Source organism: Columba livia, chromosome 1, assembly GCF_036013475.1.
Source record: "Columba livia isolate bColLiv1 breed racing homer chromosome 1, bColLiv1.pat.W.v2, whole genome shotgun sequence".
In the NCBI taxonomy this organism is placed as follows: Eukaryota; Metazoa; Chordata; class Aves; order Columbiformes; family Columbidae; genus Columba; species Columba livia.
This window is the reverse complement of record NC_088602.1, coordinates 24,908,829-24,934,064: the sequence shown is the minus strand read 5'-3', so window position 1 is coordinate 24,934,064 and position 25,236 is coordinate 24,908,829. Positions and strand designations below refer to the sequence as shown.

General features: G+C 38.1%; 1 protein-coding gene across 11 annotated transcripts in view; it reads right to left on the bottom strand.

The window, feature by feature from the left end:
• FRY (FRY microtubule binding protein) overlaps positions 1-25,236 on the bottom strand; it is a 235,033-nt gene that overhangs the window by 40,118 nt on the left and 169,679 nt on the right. For all 11 annotated transcript variants that reach the window (XM_065051450.1, XM_065051454.1, XM_065051440.1 and 8 more), the window contains 13 exons: positions 21,510-21,678; positions 20,630-20,720; positions 17,599-17,681; positions 14,459-14,609; positions 13,798-13,901; positions 10,193-10,378; positions 7,828-8,026; positions 7,080-7,201; positions 6,020-6,207; positions 4,975-5,069; positions 2,656-3,257; positions 891-988; positions 629-799 (listed from right to left, as the gene is read on the bottom strand). In XM_065051450.1, coding sequence (XP_064907522.1) covers positions 629-799; positions 891-988; positions 2,656-3,257; positions 4,975-5,069; positions 6,020-6,207; positions 7,080-7,201; positions 7,828-8,026; positions 10,193-10,378; positions 13,798-13,901; positions 14,459-14,609; positions 17,599-17,681; positions 20,630-20,720; positions 21,510-21,678 — 2,259 coding nt within the window. The remainder of the gene's footprint in view (positions 1-628; positions 800-890; positions 989-2,655; positions 3,258-4,974; positions 5,070-6,019; positions 6,208-7,079; positions 7,202-7,827; positions 8,027-10,192; positions 10,379-13,797; positions 13,902-14,458; positions 14,610-17,598; positions 17,682-20,629; positions 20,721-21,509; positions 21,679-25,236) is intronic.

Genomic DNA, 25,236 nt, shown 5'->3' with positions numbered 1-25,236 from the left:
AGAGGAGGCTGAAGGCACCTCACTGCAGCAGAGGAATCTGAGAACTTTACAAGAAAATGCTGTCCTGATACTGATGTGATACAAGAGGCAGAAGATCAAATGGCCTAAGCTGAAGAGAGGAACTGAGCCTTGGATCCTCAGTAACAACACTGCAACAACTCAGTAGTCCATTGGTGAGAAATGTTAGGAGTAAGCAATGAGTGCAGAGGAAAAACTGGGCAGCAAGATGATCCCATTCACTGTTAGTGGAATACATACAAATTTCTATCAACAACCAGATCCTTACATTGCAGATGATATCTTATTTATGTACCTAAACCCCTCCTCTTATTTTCCTCAGTGGCACCTAAATAAATGTTCTCCACTTTCTCTTTCATAGTGAAAAATTGCACTGGCTGATGAGAGAAGCTGCTTTAAGATATATCAGCCCTGTAGACCTCTGCTGTTTTTGTTTCAGTGTTAAATATTGATTTCTTACAGTGATTCCCTTTCTCCTAATTTCTGCTTTTTACTCTTAATTGTAAATAACAGCTACAGAAAGCCCCTAGTAATCTGCAGGCAGACTTCAGCTCTTTGGGTCGTTAGGCAACAGAAGAGTTAAAACAGTAAAAAGTTTCTGAAAACTTACCTCAGCCAAATAAGTAACCATACTCAAAGTAATATCAGCAAATGCTTCATGAAGGTAACGGCAAACCACATTTACCCAGGTAGCACAGTCCCTTGTATAGCTGTGTGTTTTATAAAGGGTCATGACATGTGCAAGATTGGATAGCTTGGGGTTCTTCTCCTCCAAACAAACCTAATTAAATATAAATATCAAAACATATTAAGAACAAGGCAATGCATTTACAGGGTTTGAGCATGTACAAAACAGTAAACAACTTTGGTACCTGAGCAATCCTTTCGGCTATATCTTTACAGAACTGATTCGGGCTGTCAAAATGCTGAATTAAATGGGGCAGGAGACATAAAACATTCAGTGGGAATCCTAGAATAGGAAAACACAAAACAAAATGTGTATTTTGGACAGCAACAGCCACAATGGCCTTCAAGTTGGTGTTTCATGGGAGGGCACAGTTTCAATTTCACATTAGCCATAAACTCACACAGACTCTGTCAAGTTGTTCAGGTCACTGGTCATGCCACATTTGTCTTAAAGGGGTCTTAATTTGAAAATGCAGTGTATCATTTAGGCAACAATACTGTTACACAGCATGAACCTTTTTCTGCAAACAGTGCCATATGAACAGGTATTTACAGGATAAAACATCTCACAGAAGTATATATTTCATTCCTGTTAGAGACTGTGTTTATCTTTTCCACTTTAGTAGCTTATCAACAGTCTTAACTGGTGGCATTTTTGTTACTGCTACTAAAACACAAAAAGAAATTCAGAGTATTGATGAAAGAACAACTGTTTTGGTCAGGTTACCAGGCACAGCTTCCATTGTTTTATACTGCTTAAGTTAATAATGAAATAAAATTCTGATAGAACTGGTCAGATGAGACTACTCAAATGGGTGTTTCGGAAGCCAGGAGAAGGCTCTAGTGCCCAGTGCCAGTCGCTGTCATGAGCATAAGGGCTCTGTCTGGAGCTGGGATCCAGCTCTTCCGCACCAACTCACAGCTCGAGGTAGCTGATGAACTACAGGCATTGACTGTCAGGGGGGAAATGGAACAAAAGCTGCTCCCTTCCAGGTGGGAGCTCAGACGTCGAGAAATTGTATGTGGACACAATCTGCTTTTTGTAAAGAAAGAATCTGACCTATGAAAATATCTTTCTAAGCATTCGTTACCTCTTGCTCTACACAATTAAACAAGCTGCCTAAGTTAGGGGTGTAATTTCCCTTGGCTTCCTCTATACCCAGGGAAAAGAAGAAGACACCTCCAGATGTTACTGTTACAGCCCATGTGTGATCTGCCCAGTACAGGCACCACATAGGTGCTTAGAGATGGGCAGGCTGCTCGTGGCATTCATCCCCTTACTCAGTGTCTAAGCTTGTTGTGAATTAGTTGTAAAGCCTGCACTGTTGTCTTAATATCTGGGTTTCTGAGAAACAGAGGAGTAAATATCTGGAACAATACAGAAACTCTCTTTGAGAAATAAAATTAAGAAGTGGTCACAACCTCAACTCAATAATTGGGAATTTCAAAATGTTACCTTATTTTCCTATAACCCAAGACTCTATCCTCACTCACTAATGTGCTATTGTAGTTTATCTAAAACACTGTATACGAGTTTTCAGTATTTCTATTTCTAGGAGAAAACTCCCGAAGCACTAATTTAAAATAAAATATTTTGCAATATTTTGAAAATGATTCAATGGAAAACCTGGCCAAAATAGGTTCTAGAAAATCTGACAGTATTTTCTTATGTATATTTTGTGAGCATTTAGAAATTTTATACACTGCTAAGCACTAGAAATGAAATGTGAAATAATACATGACCACTCTTCCTCAAAATCTTCTTGTACAATAGATTCACTTTTCAGAAACATGTTAAATTGCTATGCAATTTCCAAAAAGCTGGCCCAACTCAAAGCAAAAGTACCTTATTAGAAGAGAAAGAAAAACCACCATTTTTGGTTTTGTGTGGATAGCTTAATCAAATGACAAAGAAACAAACTGTAAGAGAGGAAAGCATATTGGTTTTACCTATAGCTTGAGAGGAATCCACCATGGATATTCGAGACACTGGTGTCAGCAAACTAAAGAGCTGTAGTGTGAGATCAGTGGTAGTCAGGGAGGTGAATCCTTTCAGGAGCAGCTGCTGAAGCCCTGAGAAGTCTGCCCACTTCAGCTGCCCTTGCAACTTCTCCAACTTCTCCCGGTTTTCAGCTTTATCTAGTGGCAAATGAGCCAGAAGTTTATTCAGTAACCGTAAAGCCATTAGATACTCAAACTCAAAATCTGATTCCATCAAAGCCACAGCAACCCAGAAGATGGTGGCCAGTAGGTTGGTTGGATTGTTGATATGGGATGGGTCAGTGAGACTGTCCTTTAGAGATGATGAACTCCTGGTTTTAGAGGACAGCCCTTGCTGGGTGCACGCCTGAATTCTGTCTAGTGTGGCACTGCGTGGTGGGTCCGAGGACTTGTCCACATCTCCAAACTTTTTGGGTACAGAGAAGCTCCTCTGATGCCGGCTTCGTTCAGCAGTGGCTGTGTTACCACTTGCAGGGTTCACGTTCAGCTGTCCCGTGCTCTTCCGGTTTGCAGTCAGTTTGGTGCTCGATGTTAAATCCGGTGAAGATGAACTGAACCAAAAATATATAACATACATTGCAGTGTGTGAATGCATAGCTTGAAACATGCACATATTGGATGCAAGTTAAGTATTAATCAAACTGTAAATAAATATTTAAATAGGAAAAGTAACACACCACACTGCCTATTGCAGCCTGTTGTCTATTTTTTTTCCCAGAAGTGACCATAGACATGACTGAAGTGATGTTCATGTGGCACTGCACCAAACCAGAGCAGGATCACCTACAGTCTAGAGAGGTGCGAACAATGTGGGGACAGGAGATACAGAACTGTGAAGTGACTTGTGGAAATGCACATATAACAGAGCAGTGGTGGAACTGCACACAATTTTGGTCTTTAGGATGCCTTCATCAGTGAAGCAAACCCTGAACTTGGCACAGCTGGCATGCAAATACACAATGACTTACTGGCTAATGTTAGAACTGTGGGCAGGAAAAACAGCGTGTCTTAAACAGAACCACAAATATACCACATTATCCTCAAGAAATCTGTCATGTGGCTGTCTAAGTTCTTGCCAGTACAGGTCCTTCAGAAACCTTGTTGTCATTGCATCCTGCCTTGCCTGCATCTTAAGATCTTTCCGAGATGGTTTACATAAAGTAGAGGACTTTCAATTTCAGTGACAGCTGCCTCCTCATGGATTATCATTTGATCATCCAGACAATCCCTATCAATTATCTGTACAGGTGAACAGGCTCTGTTGATACATGTAAGGGAAGTTTGTTCTGGAGAAGAGCTAATTCCTGACTCCCTGGTCTCATCTTCAGCTCATGTACTATAATATTTGAAGAGGATCTTATGGAATCAACAGTCAGGGTAAAGAATATTGCAATATTGCATCCCTCTGCTTTCTGAGTATTTCTTCTTTTCAGCTCCATCTTGCTGTTTCCTGAAATGTGCACTAAAGAAAGATAAATAGCTCTTAGTTTAGACAGCAGAAGCTGTATTTCTCCACCTCTACTCCGCTGCAAGGCAATACTTGTCTTCTGCCATTGCAGTATAATACATTGCACCCTGCCTCCTCGCTTCAGGAATTATAACCTCATATTTTTGTTCTGAATGTAAAGCACGGTAACTTATGGATATTTTTCAAACACATTCCCTAGTCTGTTGTTGCTATTAGGAGCCAGACAGACATTAATCTCCCTCAGTACTGTCAACAGCTGTGTTATGGAAGGAGTCTGCAATTTTTCTCCACGCACAAGGGTCTACTTTAAGGCCAAAGGTTTCACAAAGAGGGTCTACACATCTGGCAAAATCCATGGGTTATGTTCACATGGGAAAAAATTCTCCCTAGTTTTGTTAAGGAGAACAAACCACGATCATTTACTTTTTGGGGAATACTTCATCTAAGAATGACAGGTTGTATGAAATGAATATTAAAAAAAAAAATTTCTTCCCAGATATGTCTTCAAGTATATGGTAGAAAGGTGAAAAAAATGCAATATTTTTAAAGGATATTAAAGTAAGCTATAGCCAAGTGGCAGCAAGGCAGAATTTACAATGCCTTGCAAAGTTCCATTAGTTCTATCAACATTATTTCAACTACTGCAAAATTTGGCTGAGATGTGCTCTTAGTCTAGTTGTCTGAAGGTTACAGATGAGCTTAGTCTTACTGAAATAATTTTATGCTGTCAGATTGCAGAACGGCACACTGAATATCATGAGACACTAAAAAATAAAAGACAAAGAAGAACGGGCTCTTACCGTGATAACACTGTCAAAAGATCACTGTTCTTCAAACAGTCAGACAGATTATCCACAGCAGCTTCCAAAGTAAGTAGCGCCTCCATCACATACCCCTATCAATGCACGAGGATAACCATTTCAACAAAGACATTCAAAATAGTGAACATTTAAAAATCTTCAGTTCATAACAAGAACAGTCACCTACTGAAAATCTATCATTTCTCCTGAAAAAAGAACATTCACATCAATGCCACTGCCCTGAATATCAAAATGCCACTACAAATGTGTTTTACTTTCTGCCTCTGAATGATCTATGAAGGCATGCAAGGGCAGATATCTCACCAGGGGACTGGCAATGGCAGACAGAACCTCTGACTTGCAGGTCACTGATTTAAATTCTGCACAAGCAGTTGTGACAGAATATTACTGTCATCTTGTGGCAATTTCATTACGTAAGTAAAATATGGAGGTGATGTCAGTGTATTTGTTATTAAGAGCTAGTACTTCTCTTTATTAAGTCTTGACTCTTGCAAGAAATAGTCTCTGACTGTAAAATTTCAGGAGAGAACAGTCTATTTAGCTAAATCAAGTGAACATCATAGTTCACTAAGAGAGGATTGGATCAAATTAGGTCAGTGTAATTTTTGTATTGTTATGGATGGTGTGGATTTCTTTATTCCAAAATATGTTAACTTTTCAGAAATGAGGTGGTGTCTACTTCACATTATCAAATTACTTCAGCAGATAGGACGATGTGATCCTTAAACACAAATTCAAGATGTGAAAAGGGAAAAAATGGTCATCACAAAGATTTTGTTTTGAATGACATTTACCAGATGTTTTCTAGTTGTTCTCTTTAGAGCTAGATAAGACTGCAACAACCTGATGAAGGCTTTGATAAGGTACCTATGGATCCAGTAAACTCAGAGTTAACCTTTTTGAAGGCCACATTCTACTTCGCATCACTTGACTCCAGAACACCTTGTTAAAACGATAATTTTAAATCAGGTATATATTAAATGAACAGTACTAAGAAGCATTACATACAAGTACACATGCATACCTGAATCTCATCTCCATGCTCTCCAATAACTTCCACCAATCTGGACAGGAGGTCAGACAACGCATGTGCTGAAAGGGGCTGCTTTAGGGCCCTGAAGATCTGGAAAGAGCGACCTGCATAATGTCTTGAAGAGCTTGAGAGAGCTGTTTGCAGAGCAACTTCACTCAGGTGCTGCTCCAAATGAAAACCTAAGCAAAAGAATAGTATGTCATATTTTTTTTTAAATGTCCGACTTTCCTGTGGGTCATAAACAGGCTGAACCAACACTGTGGGGAGGATAATGCACTGCACTGTATCCTGCAAACCCTGTGAGAACTGGAGATGCAGAAATGTCTTGGTAGGGAGAATTTCCCACTGTTTACATTTATTTCACACAGAATGTAAGAAAATAAACTGCAAAACAAATATTCTGAGTCTGCAAATGTTTGTCAACAAAACCATGAAATTCTTCATCTGATTTAATTTTTTTCACAATTCCTGGACAAACTTTCAAGCCATCCACTGTTCTTGCTGGCAGCAGTACAGTAACTTCTGAATGCTCCCAAACCTACAGCCCAGCTGAATGAGAAGTCTTTCTATTAGCTTCAGTAGGATTTGGATAAGATCTTAAATATAAATACTGATGCTGCACTCTGCTTTGATCTTGGAAGACATTTAGTTAGTGACTGTGTTGGTTTTCAAAATACAAGCAGTACATTTCCTAAGCTCTAGAAGCATAATAAATTAACACTAAAATTTAATTGCCAGAAAAAATTTAAAAAAGCACATTTACTTAGTAACTGTGGTGTATTTTACTAACAGAACACAGAGGAGTTTTTATCTGGTAAAAACAATCAAATGGCTTTCTACCTGCTGCTTTAAAGAAATGTTTGATTTAACATCCAGCCACAGTCCAATCTAACATGACTTTTTAAAGCAATTGTTTCGTATCATACATCCTTGTTAAGACATATAATATGTCATGCTTCTGCCTAAGCAGATCTACTAAATCACAGGATAAACATTCAGTGTGACCTCGAGGGAATATTTGTTCTGTTATGAAACGAAAAAAATTTACTACCTGACTTGGAATCTTTAAATACAGATACGACATGACGCAGAAAATTCGTAAGCTGTTCAGCACTCTTGGTGTTCTGATTTTTGGGTGTGATATCTTCGTGGCACCAAAGCGGACCAAATGCCCTTAAAGAAATACATAACAAAGTGCAAATTTTTTTGAGTTATCTGAAATAAGTGTTATCAGTTAAAACATCTACACTGTAAGGCAATTAGATATTTCCGGGGCCACAGCCTGGAAAACATGCACCTAAACAGAATTTTATGAGCAAAATACAACTAAATAAATATTCCTATGCTGTATTTTACAAAAACTCTCTTTTAAAATGTAGTTTATACTATTTAGAGAGCAGCATAAACAAATCACTGTTGTTTTAGATTAACATTGCACCTAGGATCTGCTGGCTGCAGTTGGCAGTTACTATTAGTTTCACTACGACCTTTTACCATGCCCTGTACACTTCCTATCTAATTTTATAATAATTGTATTCTTCCATTAGTTCCTTGTTGATCATAGTACTATCCAACAATTAAACATTTTTTTCCTGTCAGGCAAGATTCCTGACTCTGTGATGCTTTTAAGCACCTACCTACTTCTGCAGGTATCAATAAAAGAGGAACAGGACTCTGTAATTACTATGAAAGCTCAGTCATTCTCCTTTGAGTCTTTTAAGTTGCTACAGATAATTGTAGAGAAGACATGGAAAATATGTGTTTTGAGTATGAACGTAACTTCTGCTTATCTCCGTTACCTGGTTGTCAGAAACTCAATTAATTTGTTTGCTTTCTCATCTGTTTCAGCAGCAGTGTCCATGTCCTCGACCTCTTGTGTAATCTGTGGGAGATTCCCACTGCTGCCTCCCAGGCTGATACTGGAGGAGGTGGAGCTGGAGCTCAGGCCGGAGTCTGGCACCGGAGACGACTGGTATTCCCGCAGAAAGTCAAAGCCACCTGCCAGCAGAAAGGGAGGAGATAAAGCCAGAACGCACCATCGCGCCAGCATTATGGACAAAAGTATCCCAAAGCAGCTCTTTTCAGAGTCAGCAGCAGAAACCTTCTGTCTGGAGAAAGGGGAAGAACCTGCAGAACACAACCACCCTCAAATGCCGATGGGAGTAACCATGGTACTGTGTTTCTGAACATGCAGATTCCAATATAAAATGAAAAATATTGAAGTAGAGATATTTGCTTCTACTGTTGAAAACCAAATGTTTCAGGGCATTTTCCATTCAGAAGTATGGCTTCTTGTAAAGTGAATTCTGAAGCTGGCTATGTGGATGCAAAGTTCTGCTTGCTTCTCTGGGCTAGTCTGATGAGGAAAAAACCTCTGCAGGGTGGAATTTTTAGAACAATGATGTTGTCCTAATTTTACAAATGTAATGGAAAGCAAGACACAAACATTTAAGGCTTCAGTTCAACACCTGTAGGAACTGTAAGCACTAGACTACTCATACTAAGTGCTTTCAGCATTAATATTAAACATCTGAGTAAGAGTTCTGCTAGATCAAAAGTTTGCCACACAACTACAGAGTTACAATTAGAAACTAAGACCTGTTTTCTAAAGGTTAGACTGCCCGTCATCCTAGGCTGTATCTTACAGCACAAAAACTGGCCTTGCGAGAAGACTGGGAACAGGAGGGGCCTCTCTGCTGGCGAAATCCATTGCAGGTCAGGAGACTCTTAATTTAGTTGCCTGACATTATATGGAACGAACCTGAGCCTAAGTATTTTCAATTAGGATTCTTTGGAATAGCTACTCGCCCACACTCTCACTCTTTATATTAGCTGCTCAAAAAAGAGTCCAAACACAAAGTTTTGATAACTTCTTGGACTTAAGAGGCTCAGACACAGGGTATCAATCATATTTTTCAGACATGGGAATGAAAACAATTTTTCACTTTGGCAGAGAAGCAACAATATAATTTTAATGTAAGAACTTTATTCTGTATTTAATAATTCATGGACATTCATTGGAAAAGAGATCTACACAACTCAGGAAATTCACATGTGAGGTAATTTTGCACAGGCATTATTCAGAATGAAACCCCAATGGCAAAACTAAGTAATTAATTAATCTGAAATACCTATCCCTTCTTCTGATTAATTTAAATTAATTGTTTTCTCATAAAAAATAATAATCAGTTTTTAAGTAATATTCTTTATAAAGCAAAACTATCTACTACTTTTGGTTATATTCCTAAAGAACCACGGAAATACCACTAATCTGATAATCTTTCCTTTTCATTTCTCACTGTACGATAAAGTTCCTCACCCTCTCCCAGACAACTCATCCTGTCTCCGTAACTCCACACTGATTCTGTGATTCCTTCAAATCTCAACAGTACACTTGAGTTTAGTAATATAACATGACAACTGTAAATCTAGCTAGCCGCTTTCTACAAACTTCCCAACCGACTCCTTAAAAACAAGTGAATTGCTAAAAGTTAAGAGAACACTCATCTCAGCAGAGGTCTGAAATAAGCCTCCTAATGCAGAAGCAGATTTCAGGACAGAAATTAAGTGTATCTGTGATATAAAAGAGGGTGTATATAATGTGAATTTTATCTTAATAATGGAAAATCTGAGCTGCATATTCTTGCTGCTCTTCCTGTGTTGAAATTACTTATTAATATCTTTTGAAGGTTGAGGAGTGATTGCCCTCATTTAAACTATTCTTGGCTCCCTGAGGGAGAAGCACAAAAAGGATGTAAGGACAGGCAAATTCACTGTTCTAAGCAGAATTCTCATTATTCCAAAGGGGGGAAAAATAGGTATTAGAAATGGAAATGCAAGTATTATCAAGTACTTTCTGCTCTAGTTTGGGTTATCCTTCAAACTGATAGTTCCTAAATGCATATTAATGTTTAAAATTCTACATTACGCATTTTGCCTCACGCCAGATAGCTTCTCACTACCATTAAAAGTTATCTAGTAATAACTTGGGTGCATCTCTAGGGTAGTTCCCATGCAATTAATATTAATGGGAACTGTTCATATTTGCCACTTTACTACTTTAATGTATCAAAACTGTTACATTTTAGGAAAGTAACCTTGACATCCTGCTGTCAAAAACCACATGGTATAATGCTATGTTCTTTTTTTCTTGTGCTTTATTACCTGTATAAAGATACTCAGGTAAGTATGCTGGTTGTACTGTCAGAGTCTTGGTCTCATTCATCTCTCTCGTCTGAAGAAGCACCGATGCAATGGCTTGATAGTTGCTATTGCAAGATAATGCAATCAAAAGGTGAAGTAGTAACTTTTTACTGTGTTCAAAGACCTCGGGGCGGTAATGGTCAAGACCTAAAATAAAAGGTTACAGCAATCACTGAATACAAAGTAATAACAAAGGAGTTCACATTCCAGAAATAGCAAAAATTCCAAGGCAGCTCATGGCAACAGCGCAAACAAACAAAAGACGCAGTATTACTGGATACAGTTACTAGTGTTTTCACTTCAAATGTATGTGTATATTTAGTTTCTAGACTGAGGTCCCATACAGGAGGTACAGAGCAATGTATGGCAATGAAACTTTATGTATTCTTTCTCACTGCAGTGTTAATTTGACAGGGCTGGAAAACGTCTAAAGATGAGAAATTCTTGGTGGTGGTTGTTGTAATTACACTGCTTACCTCAGTATCTGGCTTTCTTGCACAGACATCAGCTTTACAAAGAGTACAAACTGTAAGAGGTAGATACTAATTTATTACGAAAGGAACTGAGAAACAAAATCCCTTAAAAAGGAACTTTCACTACCAGTGAATAGCATGAGAACTTAGCCACTAGCTCAGGGTGCAGAACTGAAACTGAAGGTCTAGCACTGAAAGGCTCTGATCTGGTTAGCACTACCGCTGTTTGTGAAATGTTAACACAACCTGAATAAATCACAAATTACAAACATAAATGAAACAGATGTTTGTAAAATAAACTGCACTACTGCACTCTGTGGTAGTAATCTCTTTTTGATTCTTTCAGTATCTTCCAGGATATTTACAAACACTTTTTTCTACTGATGGGCAGTTTCAGTGCTGAAAACTTTGTATCTTCTTTAGTTTCTCTCTTCTCAGGATATTTCCTCTTTAAAAAGCAGCTCCTTCTTTAAGTGGCACCAGCCTATAGGTCTTTCAAGTCAGGTTTTTACCAATATACTCCAGTCACAGAGTTCTTGTCTGGCCTGCAAAAATGAAGCTGTTTGTACTGCTATAGACTGGCCAATGTGTCTTTGGCTCCTATGGGCAGGTCTTTGGAGGTTCTGTGATCTTTGGTCTTATTCATCTGCCCATAGCCTCTTCCAAAAGGACCACGGTCAACCTGTACACCTCTTTTTCAGCTTCTTCAGGTTTCTGCTTCTATTCTCCTTTCTCCATTTCCTTCTACCTGCCTGGAGATAATGAGCCCATCCTACCCTGTTCTAACATACATTGAAAAATATATAAAGAGTTCTTTCAGTTGAAAATGAATTCTATGTCGGCAGCACTTGCAACTGAAATCCTGTTAAACCCTAGAGCTGTATCAAAGTATTGACACAGATATGCTAACTATGAAGTGAGGAGCACAGTTCAGGCTTTGTGCTTGTCCAGTGCTGGGCCGGTCTTTAACTTGTTCCTGAGTTTCCTGCGATGTGAACTCATTTCCATGGCAAAGAAGACCAGCTGCCAAACTCACTTTACACTGTTTGCAAATGAGTTTTTAGACAGTAGTGATTTTCGTACACTGCTGAGATAGAAAAGCGGGTTCACAAGAAGATTCTGCCTCTCCACTATCCGTATTACAAACCATCCAATAGACTATTAAACGCATCCATGGCAAAATTCTTTTGTTTTAGTGTTTTCTCACTCCTTCCAGTAAATGGAAAGATACAGGCTCTCCAGCTAGCCACCATACCAGTTTCCAGTTTCTTTTTTCAGTCAGATGCATCTCCCTGCTCACACTCCAACAGGACAGATATATTTCATTTTCAATCACCTTTGGCCAACAGGTGTAGCATAATTTCCTTAAGCCATCACAACAGAGGTCTACTATAAAATATGAAAAATTTTTCCAGAGGAGGTATGATAACTCTAGAGAAAGGAAAGTTGAAGCCTGGAGGTTATGATCTCATTTTAGTTACCACTAAACCAGTTTCATTTAGTTACCAGTTACATTTAGCTTTTAATTTCTCATTTGAGAACTGAGAATTCTTAGCCAAGGGACTGTATCAACAAGTATTAATAATTTTCTGTTTATTTCTTATTAAATAATGTAATGTTGAAACATTATTGCATGAACAAATCAGTAAAGATGATCAAAAATCTTAACTCTGTTTCTGCTCATGTATATTTACTTGTCTCTCTGATGGCTCCTTAAAGCCATCTTAACTGAAGTGGCCACCCTGCTGCATACTACTCCTGTCTTAAGTTATTCACTTGGGAGAACTGCTAACTGTAAGAACCATTTTTCTCAGACTTGTTACAAGTCATACTAAAGATGTTGTTTATCAGTTGATGCTTATTGATTTGATTCATACACTTATCCAGTTCTTTCAGCTCCCTCTTACACTTGAATGTTCACAACAATATAAAGAAAAAAAATTAAAAAATGTTGTGGGCAGCCACAACATAGATTTATCTTTGAAGTGAAGAATACATGTGAAATGTCACATTGAAACTGACCCTGGAAGCACCATCCAACACGGTTCTGGCTGTTATTCTTGTGTTTCATTAGAAGTTTGTTGAAATCAATGTATTAATATACAAAACTTGAGTATTTGATAAGTGTGCATTTTCAAAAAACCCTATTTCATAAAAAAATTCCAAACAGAACAGTTGGTAACAGAGTAGTAGAAAAGGAGAATGAGGTATCTTCTTCAACTATATACTGAAGTATACAATGTATGTTCTACCACTGTGCTGTAACCTCTCAACTTAATCTTTTCTGCCTGCTGAACAATAGACTCTTCCCAGATCGCAGGTGAATAGACTTGCTGGTAACTATGGTGACTGAATGAGAAGTAGACTGTGACCTCCAGTTATAATTAATTTATTTCACAAGTGTCTAGCTGTGTCACAAATATGAAAGCTAGTGAATGGCTTTATAATGCTAAATGCTCTTGTGTGCTAAAAAACAGGGCCACTGACTTTCCATAATGTTAAGTGGCAGGATAAGGAAGGTATCACCCTCCAGTTGACTTGTGTTACAGTCAAGAACAGATGCAGCAGTGAGGAAAAAGCAGTGCCTCTATGCTCAAGTATATAAGGGATGACATTAACAGCTAAATTAATGAAGCTTACTTTCCAGTGATCTGTGTCCTACCTTCACTATCTCTGCCACATAATAATTTCATCTCTCTTACACAACATTTTTGCAAAGGCAAGAGACAGCACTAGTGTGTGTGTTCCAGGCACGTGCTGACTGCACAGCTGCCCATCACAAACTGAACTGCATGAAGGCTGAGTTGCACTTGCTTTTCTCACAGCAGGGGTATCTGTTTTATTTCAGAGATATTTTAGGATGTCAATCACCTTCGAATTTCTGACCACCTCTCAAATTTGGCTGAAATCGGCTGAAACATTCAAAAGCTTCAAAGGTTTGAGACATTCACAGACTGTAATTGCCTCAGACTTTTTTTTTTTTTTAGGAAACAATTAAAAATATATAAGAAACACAACTCCATGGCTTCAGCAAAACTATACTAAAAGGACAGGAGTACATTTATACTTTATTTCTTGTTCTGTTGGTCTTACCTAAAAAGAGAGCATGTAGCAATAAAGGGAGGTGAAGAGCCCAGTCTTCTCTCACACTGTGATCTACTACCATCTCAGTCATGAAGATGACAGCAATATTGCACCTGGAAATTAAATCACAGTGTCAGTCTGAAACCTCTTGGAGATGGGAAAACAGTAACATGGTGGCTATTTCTGAAGAAATAAACAGTCTCTACATTTTCAAATTTGCAGTGTTTCTTCTCAGTATGATTGATCCTGAAGCACTTCAGTTACAGTATTAGGCAGGTAAGTACCCATTACTGAAAAGGATGCTGTTACTGTCAAATTATGTAAAAGCGGAACTTCAGGATATGCATAGCCTAGTTAGAAGAGAAGATCAAGGAAGAAAAAGTGCTATGAATAACAGCCACAAAGGCTTGGGAAAGACAAATTTTTCTTTTCTGTTTTAGTGATTTCTTCAGTGTCATTCTTATCAAAAGGTGATGTCCTACATTGCAAATAGGCTTTCTGGTAGAACTGCAAGCCTTCATTGCATGTTCGTTTTAGCACTGGAAATCAATAGAAATTGAACATATGATTTTTAGATGTTCTGAGTGGTGGGACAGTTGGACTGGTGTTGAGTCAACCAGTAAGAGGAAGAATCTCACTGTCTGAGATGTCAGAATGCGAAACTGCTCACCTATGAAGGGGTCCCCGGGGTGTGATGGTTTCTGGGAGGTAGTCCACAAGGGGTGCCCAACATCCTCCATTGTAAGGCATAGGCAGGGGATGTGGCTGTTTGGTTTCAACAATATTCAATAACCAGCTTGTATATGGAGAAACAGGATCATCTGCACAGAAAAGCATTAAAACAGAGTGTATAAAAAACAAGTCTGGTTGCTCATTGTGAAGAAACAATAAAATAGAGTTTATGCTAATGTATCTGCTCAGCTGTTTGGAATAATGTGATAAAATGACATGAGGTCTGCAAATTCCTGTGTTCAATAACAAGTGATACATTTTTAATCCCTCTTTCACGCTGCTGGAAATTAAACAGGTTCCAGGCAGACAGCACGGAGTGGTAGGAGCTGCAGCTGGATCACTGCTGTCACTTAGTAGCTTTGGATCCAGATCACGAAGCATCAAGCAACAGACTTCCTCTTCAAAAGTGAGAGGAAGGTTCAGCCAAGGAAGCTGCTGTTGGAAGCCATCTGCTGCAAGGAGCTGTGGACCAGAGACACATTCTTGCAGCTCCCCACCAGTGTCCTGCGGAGTGATGCTGCAAAGGCAGAAGTTAAATGTCCTGAGTTAGGAAGAAGGCATAAGGAATGAAAAAAAAACCATCTTCAGGATAATTTTCTTTCTCCTCTGGGCTGCACAGCTTTGTTTGCTCTCCTGCAGTTTGTTCCCTCCCATTCTTCTGGATTTTTTCCATTGGTCAGTTTTTATTTCCCAGTATCCTTTCCAGGCCTGTTCTTGAAATATATTCAAACACTGCCTTTTCTGAATTTTTAATGAGAGTATTATTTTTTGCTCTGTGTTCTGGTTTGTTCGTTTGTGTGTGGGTTTCTTTTGGTTACACTTTTGCATTTTAGGTAGATTTGAAACTCTCAGCACTTTCCTTTTTTTGACAGCATACATCTGATGCTTGTCGGCTTTGTCACAGAAAACAAAACTGTTTTGAGGCCTACAAAAGTATCAGAACTAGCTTCTTCTAATGCACATCACTTCTTGGTTTTGACAACATATCTTCACATTTCCAGATCTTCAGGAGTAGCTGCTCCTCCATTTATTACTAAAATGCCAACTTTATCATTCCCATTCTTCAGTCTTAGTCTTCCAAGGAGCATGTTAGACCTTTATGATTTAGGCCCCTATTTATTTCTCTCATCCTCTGGACAATGATATATTAGTTACAGATAAACAAGAATAAACTGACCTAATAATGCAGCAAAGTATAGCATTTTCACATAGTCATCTTCTAAGGATTAACCAGATAATGTTTGCTGGATGCTTTTCAAAGCACTGCACAGTCACTATTTGTTACTAAATAAACTGCTTCATGAAGTCCACACTAAGACCTAACTCCTCACTCATGTTTTCGCAGGTTTATGTGCAGACTGAGAAAAAAAAGCAGCACTTTGCACCTTAACACACAATCCTAGGCTGAATAAAAGAGTTTCTGTGCTGCAGAGCTGTGTTTCTTATTTATATCCTCAGCAATACACAAATGCTCAAGCAGACTGGAGAGAAGACAGAAGCCGTCCCACCACCGATCCTTCGCAGCCTGCGCTGCCTGTCAGTGGGAGCAAGTTGCACGTAATGGAGGTTGCATTATTTGTCTTGTGGAATGACAAATGGCATAAAAACTACTTTATTTTTAGAGTTATATAAAAATGTCAGTAGCTAAGTCACATGTATTTTCTTTTACATCTAGGTATTTGTATAGAGGTGAAAGGAACCCCTGTGAAACGCAAACCTTGCATAAATATTCACAGTATTATAAAGCACGCAGGTAAAGAAAGGAAAATCCATTTGGGCACTGGCTTGAGGAGACATTCCAAAGGACCCAAAGAATATTTCAGTATTTTTTAACCTTTTATTACTCAAAGCCCTTGTCAAAATCAGCCACATGTGAAGATTCTTCTGATAATCTAAACATTGTTCTATTTTGAAAGATTGTTCATGCAGATCAGATTAGTGCTGGTGCTCCAATTAACATCTGCTGAAGAATTTTTAGTAGCTGCAGCACTAGAAAGCCATAAGAAAAACAAGACAAATGTACTAAAAACCACTGAGTATAATATGTTGCATACTTTTTTTGTGTATTTAAATACTGTGTTATGTACACACACAGTATTTTGTAAATATTGTGCCTCATATTATGAAAAAGTTGTTGATATACATGAAATCATCCTATTGTATTGTATTTGACAGTGTTTCCATATTTTGCAGAAGAGTATTGCCAAAAAATTGCTTCAAGAATAAATAAAATCTTTACTTTTAATGTCAAAATACTGTCTCAAAATGGCGTCTGTAGCATCAAGACAAGACATTATAGCAATTATTTGGCCTGGTTTTAATAAGTCAGAGATGAAAGTCTACAAAAAGGTCTTGCCTTCTTTACATTTGGTTAATGCCTAATCAAAATCTATAGATTAGCTTCCTTACAATTTGCTCCAGCAATGAAATCAAACAATCCAACTCTTAAAATTTACGCTGTCATTCCACAGTTGACGGAAATATCTTGGTTTTCTTTGGAATCTCTGCTGAGCACCAAGTGTCCATTTATAGTCCATTTAGCAGAAATACATAAAGAACACCAAGTGTGCTCTGGAGCCCCATCTCACTCTCTGCTCTAACGCAGGTTTACATAGTGCAGACAGAAATCAGTTGCAGGCAGCAGAGAAAATCTAAAGAGGAGGTAAAACCTCATTTTTGAAAAATCCTGGATGTCTTCTTCATACTCATATGAACTTAATTTGCGGAGAAATACTGGTGAAGGGCACAATGTAAAGTACTTGCTCTAATGCTCTTGGAAAGCTTTTCCCTTGCCACGTATTATACAAACAGTTTGAAGTGTTAGCTCCTGGAGGATTCTCTGCTGCTGCCTTCTGTAAGTTCTCTGGCCTTGAAATAGGTTTGACTGAGCCCAAGCTTAAACAAAGGAAATAAATCAACTAAATGAGGTCTGAAGGTAAAATAGGGACACTCCCTGTATGGTGATGCTACACTGCTGTTTATACAGAACTTAAACAGAGAGCCTCCACCAGTCATAAGAATCTTGTCCTCTCCCACCAAAACATCAACAATTTTATCAAATTGAATAATAGAACTTACTTTTGTCATCATCGTAAGATCCTCCAGAGCTGTTACTGTACCTTGATTCTAGTCGTGTATGTGCTCTGACTACATTGCCGAACCTTCAAATACAAGAAAAATCCTCATTAAAAATACAGACTGACATAAAACATCTGAACTCTAGGAAAAACCAAAATCAAAACCCAAAAACATTTCCTTATGCATGCATTTTTATATGGGAGTAGACAGCAATTTGAATGTAATACTGTTTCTTTCCACAAAAGAAGATTTTTGCCACTAGTTTCTGAGGTGTTCCAACCGTGCGCTTCTAAGTCACAAGCTTTTAAATTTAGCAGAAAGAAAATTCTCTTGCTGCAAATGTGTGATTTTCTTCAAGCAAGACACTGTGCTAAGGCTGAACTGAGATATAAGCTGTTCACATCTGGTATTTTGCATTTTGTTCATGGGTAAGATCCTGGCAACCTGCTAAAGCAGTAACTGACTGAATAGTCTGAAGTCAAGCCTGCATAGGTATCAAGCAGCAAAAGCTGCAGCAGATCAACCTTAGAGAGGAAAGTCCAGCAACCACCAGAGCAGATGCAGCAGTGGAGTTAAGGGATCTGAGAGACAGAATAAACTGTTCACAGCTGTCCTCAAATCAGCCACAGATCCATAGTAAGGTAATTTTCACTGGTGATATATATCCTTTGGCTTCCTCCACCTCCTTGTACTGTCAGTGTAATCAGGCCTGAAGTGCACTGAAGAGGAGTCGTGCAGGAGGCTCATACACTAGCAAGGATGTAAAAACATCATCGTTTCCACAAAGCTAGGATTTCAATTACAAATAACCACTGTAAAATAACAATATCAAACAAAACCAGGTTGAAGGTTCTCTGTGCAGCACTCAATTTCTTACTGATACGCATACATATCATTACAGGGTATTTAATTACACAGTAACATATTATGCTGTTTTCAAAGCATGTCTGTCTCAAAAGGGCACAATAGATTCATGGTGAAGGTGACAAAAAGACATCATGAGCCATCTTAATTCTGCCTTTTTCTGTCTTTCCAGTACCTGTTTCTCCTGTATTTTAATAAATTCCTTTTATAGATGTGTACAAACTCACAAGTACTGACATATTTATGTGGCATACCTAAAAAGATAAAAAGGATGAAAAAAAATATAGAAAAAAAATAAGAAGAAATATGAAGCGATGATCCTAATGAAATCAATGGAGAATACAGGTCCTAGAAATGACTTGAGAGCAGGGCATTTTACATCATATTGCGTTAACATAAAAACACAGATATCTCTTGATTAGCTTCATATTATTCTAAAAATGCCCACATTTATGAGAATAGTTTGTTTACAATCTTTGTGTACATTATTTAATATGTCCTGACACATGAGGTCAACAGTAATGGACATTCTAAGATTGACACACTGGTTTTAAAGTGTAGATGTGCTTAAACCTTTTAGTATCTTTGATAACTCAAATGCCAGCAATTTGAATTCAGACAACTTATTTCACTTTTTTTGTTTCTTTCTGAGAAGTCTTTCTCTAGCAATCAGAATACCAATATCAGAACTTTGTAATCCTCCTTTCATTTCTATCATATAAGCCAGTGGTGTCAAACTGGGGGCCACATCAGCCTCGGGTTGCCTTCAAAGGGCCGAATGTAATTTTAGTAAATATTCCTACATTTATACAGTCCTAAAATTACATTCGGCCCTCTGAAGGCAACCACGAGCCTGATGTGGCCCTGGTGAAAATGAGTATGACACCCCTGATATAAGCTCTGGCAGATTTGAATGTTAAAAACCTTTTTGGAGTCACATTTAAAATTTATGTAAGACAAGAAACTCTGAAACACAGCTGGACTTAAAGTATATCAGGAGATGAAGTTTGCCCAATTTATCTGCAAATCAACTAAACAAATCCCTAACTTAAAACTATATAGTCATAAACATTTATGTAAAGAATAATAAAAAACTAATCCAGAGAAAAAATAGTTTTATCTTCCTTTTAAGTACATACTTTTCCAGTGTGTGGGAAAACCATCATTTTGAGTAAAATCCTCTTTACTATCAGTCTGTAGCCTTACTTAGTACTAAGATGGGGGCCATTGTTTACTTACATTTAAATTAGCAGACAGATATAACTAACCTGACAAAATGCTACTCACATTTATAATATGTAGAAGTGACTCAAAGGTTCTGAAGTACAGAAAAGTTTGCTCCCATAATTGTCTCTGTACCTCTAAGCCCCGGACCTGTGGAAGGTGGGTTGGACTGCTGAAGTGATACTAGTGACTGACAGGAACAATGGACTAACGTAATACTAATACACTTACTAATTAATGCTATTAGGTAATAGTAATGCACTTACTAACTAATGCTATTCGGAGTCGTACAAAGTTCTCTTCAAAAATAAGAGGGTTTCAGTGAGAGAATAAATATATATCTGCCTGTGCTTGCAGATCTGATGGCCCTTAAACTTCACATTTGTTCATTCATCATTTGACAGTATGTACTATAAATAGTAAAGGACTAAATTAAATGTATGATTTCTAAGCAAAATATTTTACATAGCTTTCCTCTGTAAGATATTTTATCCAGATAAATGAAGTGTCCTTGCAATCATCGATACAAATCTGCATACTAAATTTTACTTGCTACCCATGAAATCAAAGATGTGATCAAACGTGATTTTTAATAAAGATTTTAATAGTTTTATTTGGTACACACTTGATTTTTTTCACCTTTGTGGATAATTCCTACAAAACCATGATCTTCTACTTGCCACAATTTATTCAAAGTAGGCTTAACAGATGTCCCTCTGCAATGTACTATTTAACAACACTCAGGAACTAGAATCATGTAAATAGCTGCTTTTTTTTGACCTTTACATACACGCATTTAAAAATCATCTTACTGGGATAGTGCCACTTAGGATCAGTGCGAGTGTCAGAGTTCATCACAAAACAGTGCAGAACTTTGCCAACATCTCACCCTTTGCCCAGGAAAGCGCATACATTTTGGAGGGAAAACAAACAAACCACAAACCTTTCATCAGTCTCTTTCACTGCTCTGTTCTCTTCTACATCAGGAAAACTATCTTGGCCAGCTACAACAGTGTTACTGCTAGAGGTGGTTCCTGTATAGGAGATGTCAGTAAGAACACCTGTTAGAGGTAGCAGACAGGATTTGCAAAGCAATAAAAGCCCATAACTTGGATTTCTTTAGTAGCTGCAGTCAAACTGATCATCCTGCAAGTACTTGTGCATGTGAGTGAAAACTGTTACCTCTACAAAACCGGACCTACTTGCATGGCTGAAGGGTGTAAAGTTTACATGCTTTGAAGGGTAGATTAATATAATGATGCTAATTTACATGCTTTGAGAGGCAGATTAACATAATGAGGCTCTTCCACTCCTTGAACTAAGCTCATTCTTAGGTGACATAACCTATTGTTTTTCAACAATTTGGCAAAACATTGACATTTGGGGTGGGTGTCTCTTATGTATCTATGACTACAGTGGCTTAGAAATAGCCTCTTGCTTTTAAAAATAGAACGGCCACACAATTGAGGCTCTCTGTTTTCAGGAAACTCTGCTGCTTTGGTGTATCTGCTGTAATCACAGCATTGGTTATGACTTCTTTTTCTGAGAAACTAGTGGTAGAAGAACTACTTCATATGAGAACAGCACCAAACATTGGCAACATCATATTTAAATAGTCGAGAGAATTAAGCATAGGTTTACAAAGCATTTACAACATTAGGAATCAAAAAGAACTGTAATTTAGATGTGCAACAAGGCCCTGAAACTTGCACTTTATATATACACAGGTCTGAATGGGTGCAAAACTAAGAGAGTGTTTTTTCAAATACACGAAGATTGGAAATAGCAGGAGAGTGTAACTGAAAAGTACATTTAAGTCATACCAGAAGCTGCAGCTGAGGCTTTGTTACTGGCAGCAAAACGGTAAAATGGAGGATTATCGCAATGCTGAACTATTGGGTTCACTGGGTCGGTTTGCTGCAGCTCAAAGAGAAGCTCTTCCATTGTCTGAATGGTGTTATTGCGACATAGATATATTGCAACCTTTTTTATCTAGAGAAAAAAATAACAGTTATTAAACTCTGAATTTCCAAAAATATCAATACCTGTTACACTGCAGTACTGAATAGATCCAGAATGGAACGTGTTACTCCCGGACAGACACTCCAAGTACGCAACTGCATCCATCTTGTTCATACAGAAATAAAACTGCTCACTTTGATATCAAGATCATGTCCCCAGAGATGTAATTACCCCAATGATTTTGCTTACCATCCACAAATCAGCTGTTTAAATACATAACTACATAACATACAGATACAAAAATCCATTTAATTTTCACTGATCATTTAAGGATATCAGATTTAACTCAGAATCACACTCAGGGATTTATAGCTTGAGTATGTGATTTCCACTGAAGATAAATCTTAGTCTTTTGAATGGAGCAAAGTTCTCACCTAGAAATCTAGATCCAACCAAAGCTTCATGCCTGTATTTCCAGCTATGGTTAATGCAAAAGAGCTACAGCTAGCCACATAGAATAAGTCACACTCTGAGTAGCTTATTTGTATCCATAACTGAAGTAATAGCACATGGAAGAAACACAGAGCAATTATTTATACAGACTTCATGCATCCCGATTTCAAAAATTGGAGAGTATCATTTATAGAAATTTTGGTAAAAAAGCTTTCATCTTTTCACAAGGCCTCAAACATTGTATGTGCTGCAGCAATTAGGACTGTTGAGATACTGAGATCAAATTGGACTGCATTCTTGAGGGAAAAAAAAACTGTTGGCTGCTAAAAGCAGAGATTCTCTCTCACTCAGAAACACCAGATTCATAAACTGCTGGAGCTGAGAGATGACATATGGAAGCATCTCTCTGTGCTCACTTCTTGTTCAACTGTCTCTAAAGACATGCTTATAGTGGAGCTAATACAGAGGACTGAACTGCCTGTTGGCCTCGCCAAGTGTTGGTGTTCTTATACTCTTAAATACTTACATTACAATGACTTCCTGACTGCTTCTCTCTCCCTCTTCCCTCACCCCACCCCTCACTCCCTTTTAAAAATTAAAGTAGAGGAAATGCACATATTCTATTCAAAGTCTCTTTTACTCTACTGTGCTAAAAATTTCCCAGGGACTTTCCACATACAAATCCATCTCCTTTCTGAGGCTCATTTCTGGTTGGGCTCACGGTGCCACTTCCAACTTCTTTCACCCCAGAAGGGGTCACATTCCCTACACTAAGAGTGTTTGGCAAAAACATTTCTGAACTGTAATTATTCTAAGAAATCTTTCAGTACGTATGTGAAAGAAAGGACAGCTTGGGAGTTTGCACTGGTGCACTGGGGAAAAATGCTTAAAGGAAACAGAAGAGACAATGCAATTAATTTAGCTGCTTGGGAAAAAAAAATAAAGTAAGTCAGGCATGCTTTTGGCTTGGACCCACGAAGGCAGAACAGATGGCTTAGGGCATGAAGCAGCTGGTGACAGCCTTGGGGCACAAAGAGCTCCAAAAGAAGATGGGTAAACTGGCAATCCTGCAGCCCCCTTGTCTATTGAGCCCAGGTGAGCTGGAACAATGCTGATAAACTGTTCAAATTATCTTTATTTGCTAATGTGTACATGTTATCTACATGATAATTGAAAATACGTGTTTATGGTATCAGCAGTCTTGTGTAGTAAGCAGAGTTAGGAATCATTTCTTATCTGTAAACTCCAGGGCATTATCAAAACACTAAGCAGATGTGTGCGATAAGCCCAGCGTACTTTCCTCCTCCAGACAAAGCCATCAATTAAAGGGTGACTCATTAGTACAGCCAGGCTTCTTACAGAAGTTAAAAACTTTTTCAGACTTTGCAAAATGTGAGGATCGGACTTTTAACTCAACATTATAAAACACAGACTAACAGTGTGGCAGAAATGACAGGAATCTTGTCAGCTGCTGCCACTAGTGAAGACCTGAATGTCTTGTTTACAGCCACTGGAAGCCTGGGAGGGAGAGCAGAAAAGTCCCATGGGCCAAACAGGAGACGGTGAACAGATGGAGCTGGAGATGCCAAAACAGACTGCTCTCCCCATGGAGTCAGAGGACTGTATTGTCCTCTAGAAGGACAGGACTGTGAGGGCCAATGCTTCGAGTCAAGAGGGTTTGGAAAGAATTTGAAGAAAGAAGGAGAAGTGCTATGGGTATTAAGCAGGGTTTGAGGTAGGCTGCTCTGAGCTGCGGGATGGCAGCAGTTTTGGAAAAAAGATGTGTTGAAAACTCTGGGTGCGCAAGTATCCGGATGGGGCATGGGTTGAGGCATGTGAGGGGCTCCTGGACAAGAGACAAAGGGTTATTAGACACTTCTCCTCAGGCTACAAATTTGGGGGTGATAACATACACTCAGTACAAGACTCCTCCTTTCTCTTACAAAACTGCCCCTATTCCTTTTTCAAGCTGTTAGCCACTGTCACTCTGTCACAATTATGGAAAGATCTTCATTATCCTCAAGATATTTAGGATTGACCTCTTTGGTCATTTTCTCATATAAACCTTGAGCATGTTCTTACAGCAACTCCACTTTCCAATCTTTCCTCTTCTGATTAGCTAGGCAACACTGACCTGGCATATATATGCACTGATTTGATCATATACAACAGTTAGCCCTACAAATAAAAGGAAATCAACAAGATGTCTACAACACAATAACAACATCTGGAAAATTTTTATGGTCTTCTATATTTCTTTCATTCTATTTCACTTAGAAGTCATCGTGAACACTTTAAGCAAAGTGTTATTTCAGTAACTGTAAATGAAATACGGTTGTGAGGCTTTTTAGATTAATCACATTACTAACTATTTCAAATTTATTTCATGGAAATCAATAGAAAGAGACTAACCAGTAAACCAGCATATTTTAATTGTGCTGGAAAATTTACTAAATTTAGATTCTGTTTCGCCGAGCAACTGAGCAATAAGGAACATGGGAATGGAACTATCTTGCTTTTCTCAGACAGCCCTGATTTTATTTTAACTTGAATAATAACAATATCCTGCGCAGTTTGACTTGCACTTTGCAGAAACAGTTATATAATTCATAACAGCCAAGCAAAGATGAAAGTTGCTACAGTTAAGTAGCTCATAAAGGTTAGCGATCTTGTGTCTCTTGAGATGTCCCACAGAAAGCCTTAGTCTTCTGAAGAAGAGAATGTAGCACTTTCCTAAAACTACACCTAAATCTTTACAACAAAGAAACTAATAAGAGCATAGCATGTTATGTCCCATTCATGATATAACACCCATTGTTTAAAGGGCTTTCAAAATTTGTGTTGCAAGCTAGTTGATTACTGAGGAAAATTATAAGCATTTACTATTTTTACTTCTTGTAATTTTTTTCATGCAAGTTATTTAACTTCTGAACAGCTGTTCTTTTAAATAAAATTTTAAATGTATATATAAATTGCATATTTTAATGCAATTCTGACATGAAAAAATATTTCTAATATTTTTTCTCATTCATTCTGATAATTTACGGCCAGTCCCTCTTACTTGCACCTTACATAGACACGCAAAGTCACTTTTTGCTTGAGAGGAGCCCATGTCTTGGTTGAAATGAGGTGTGT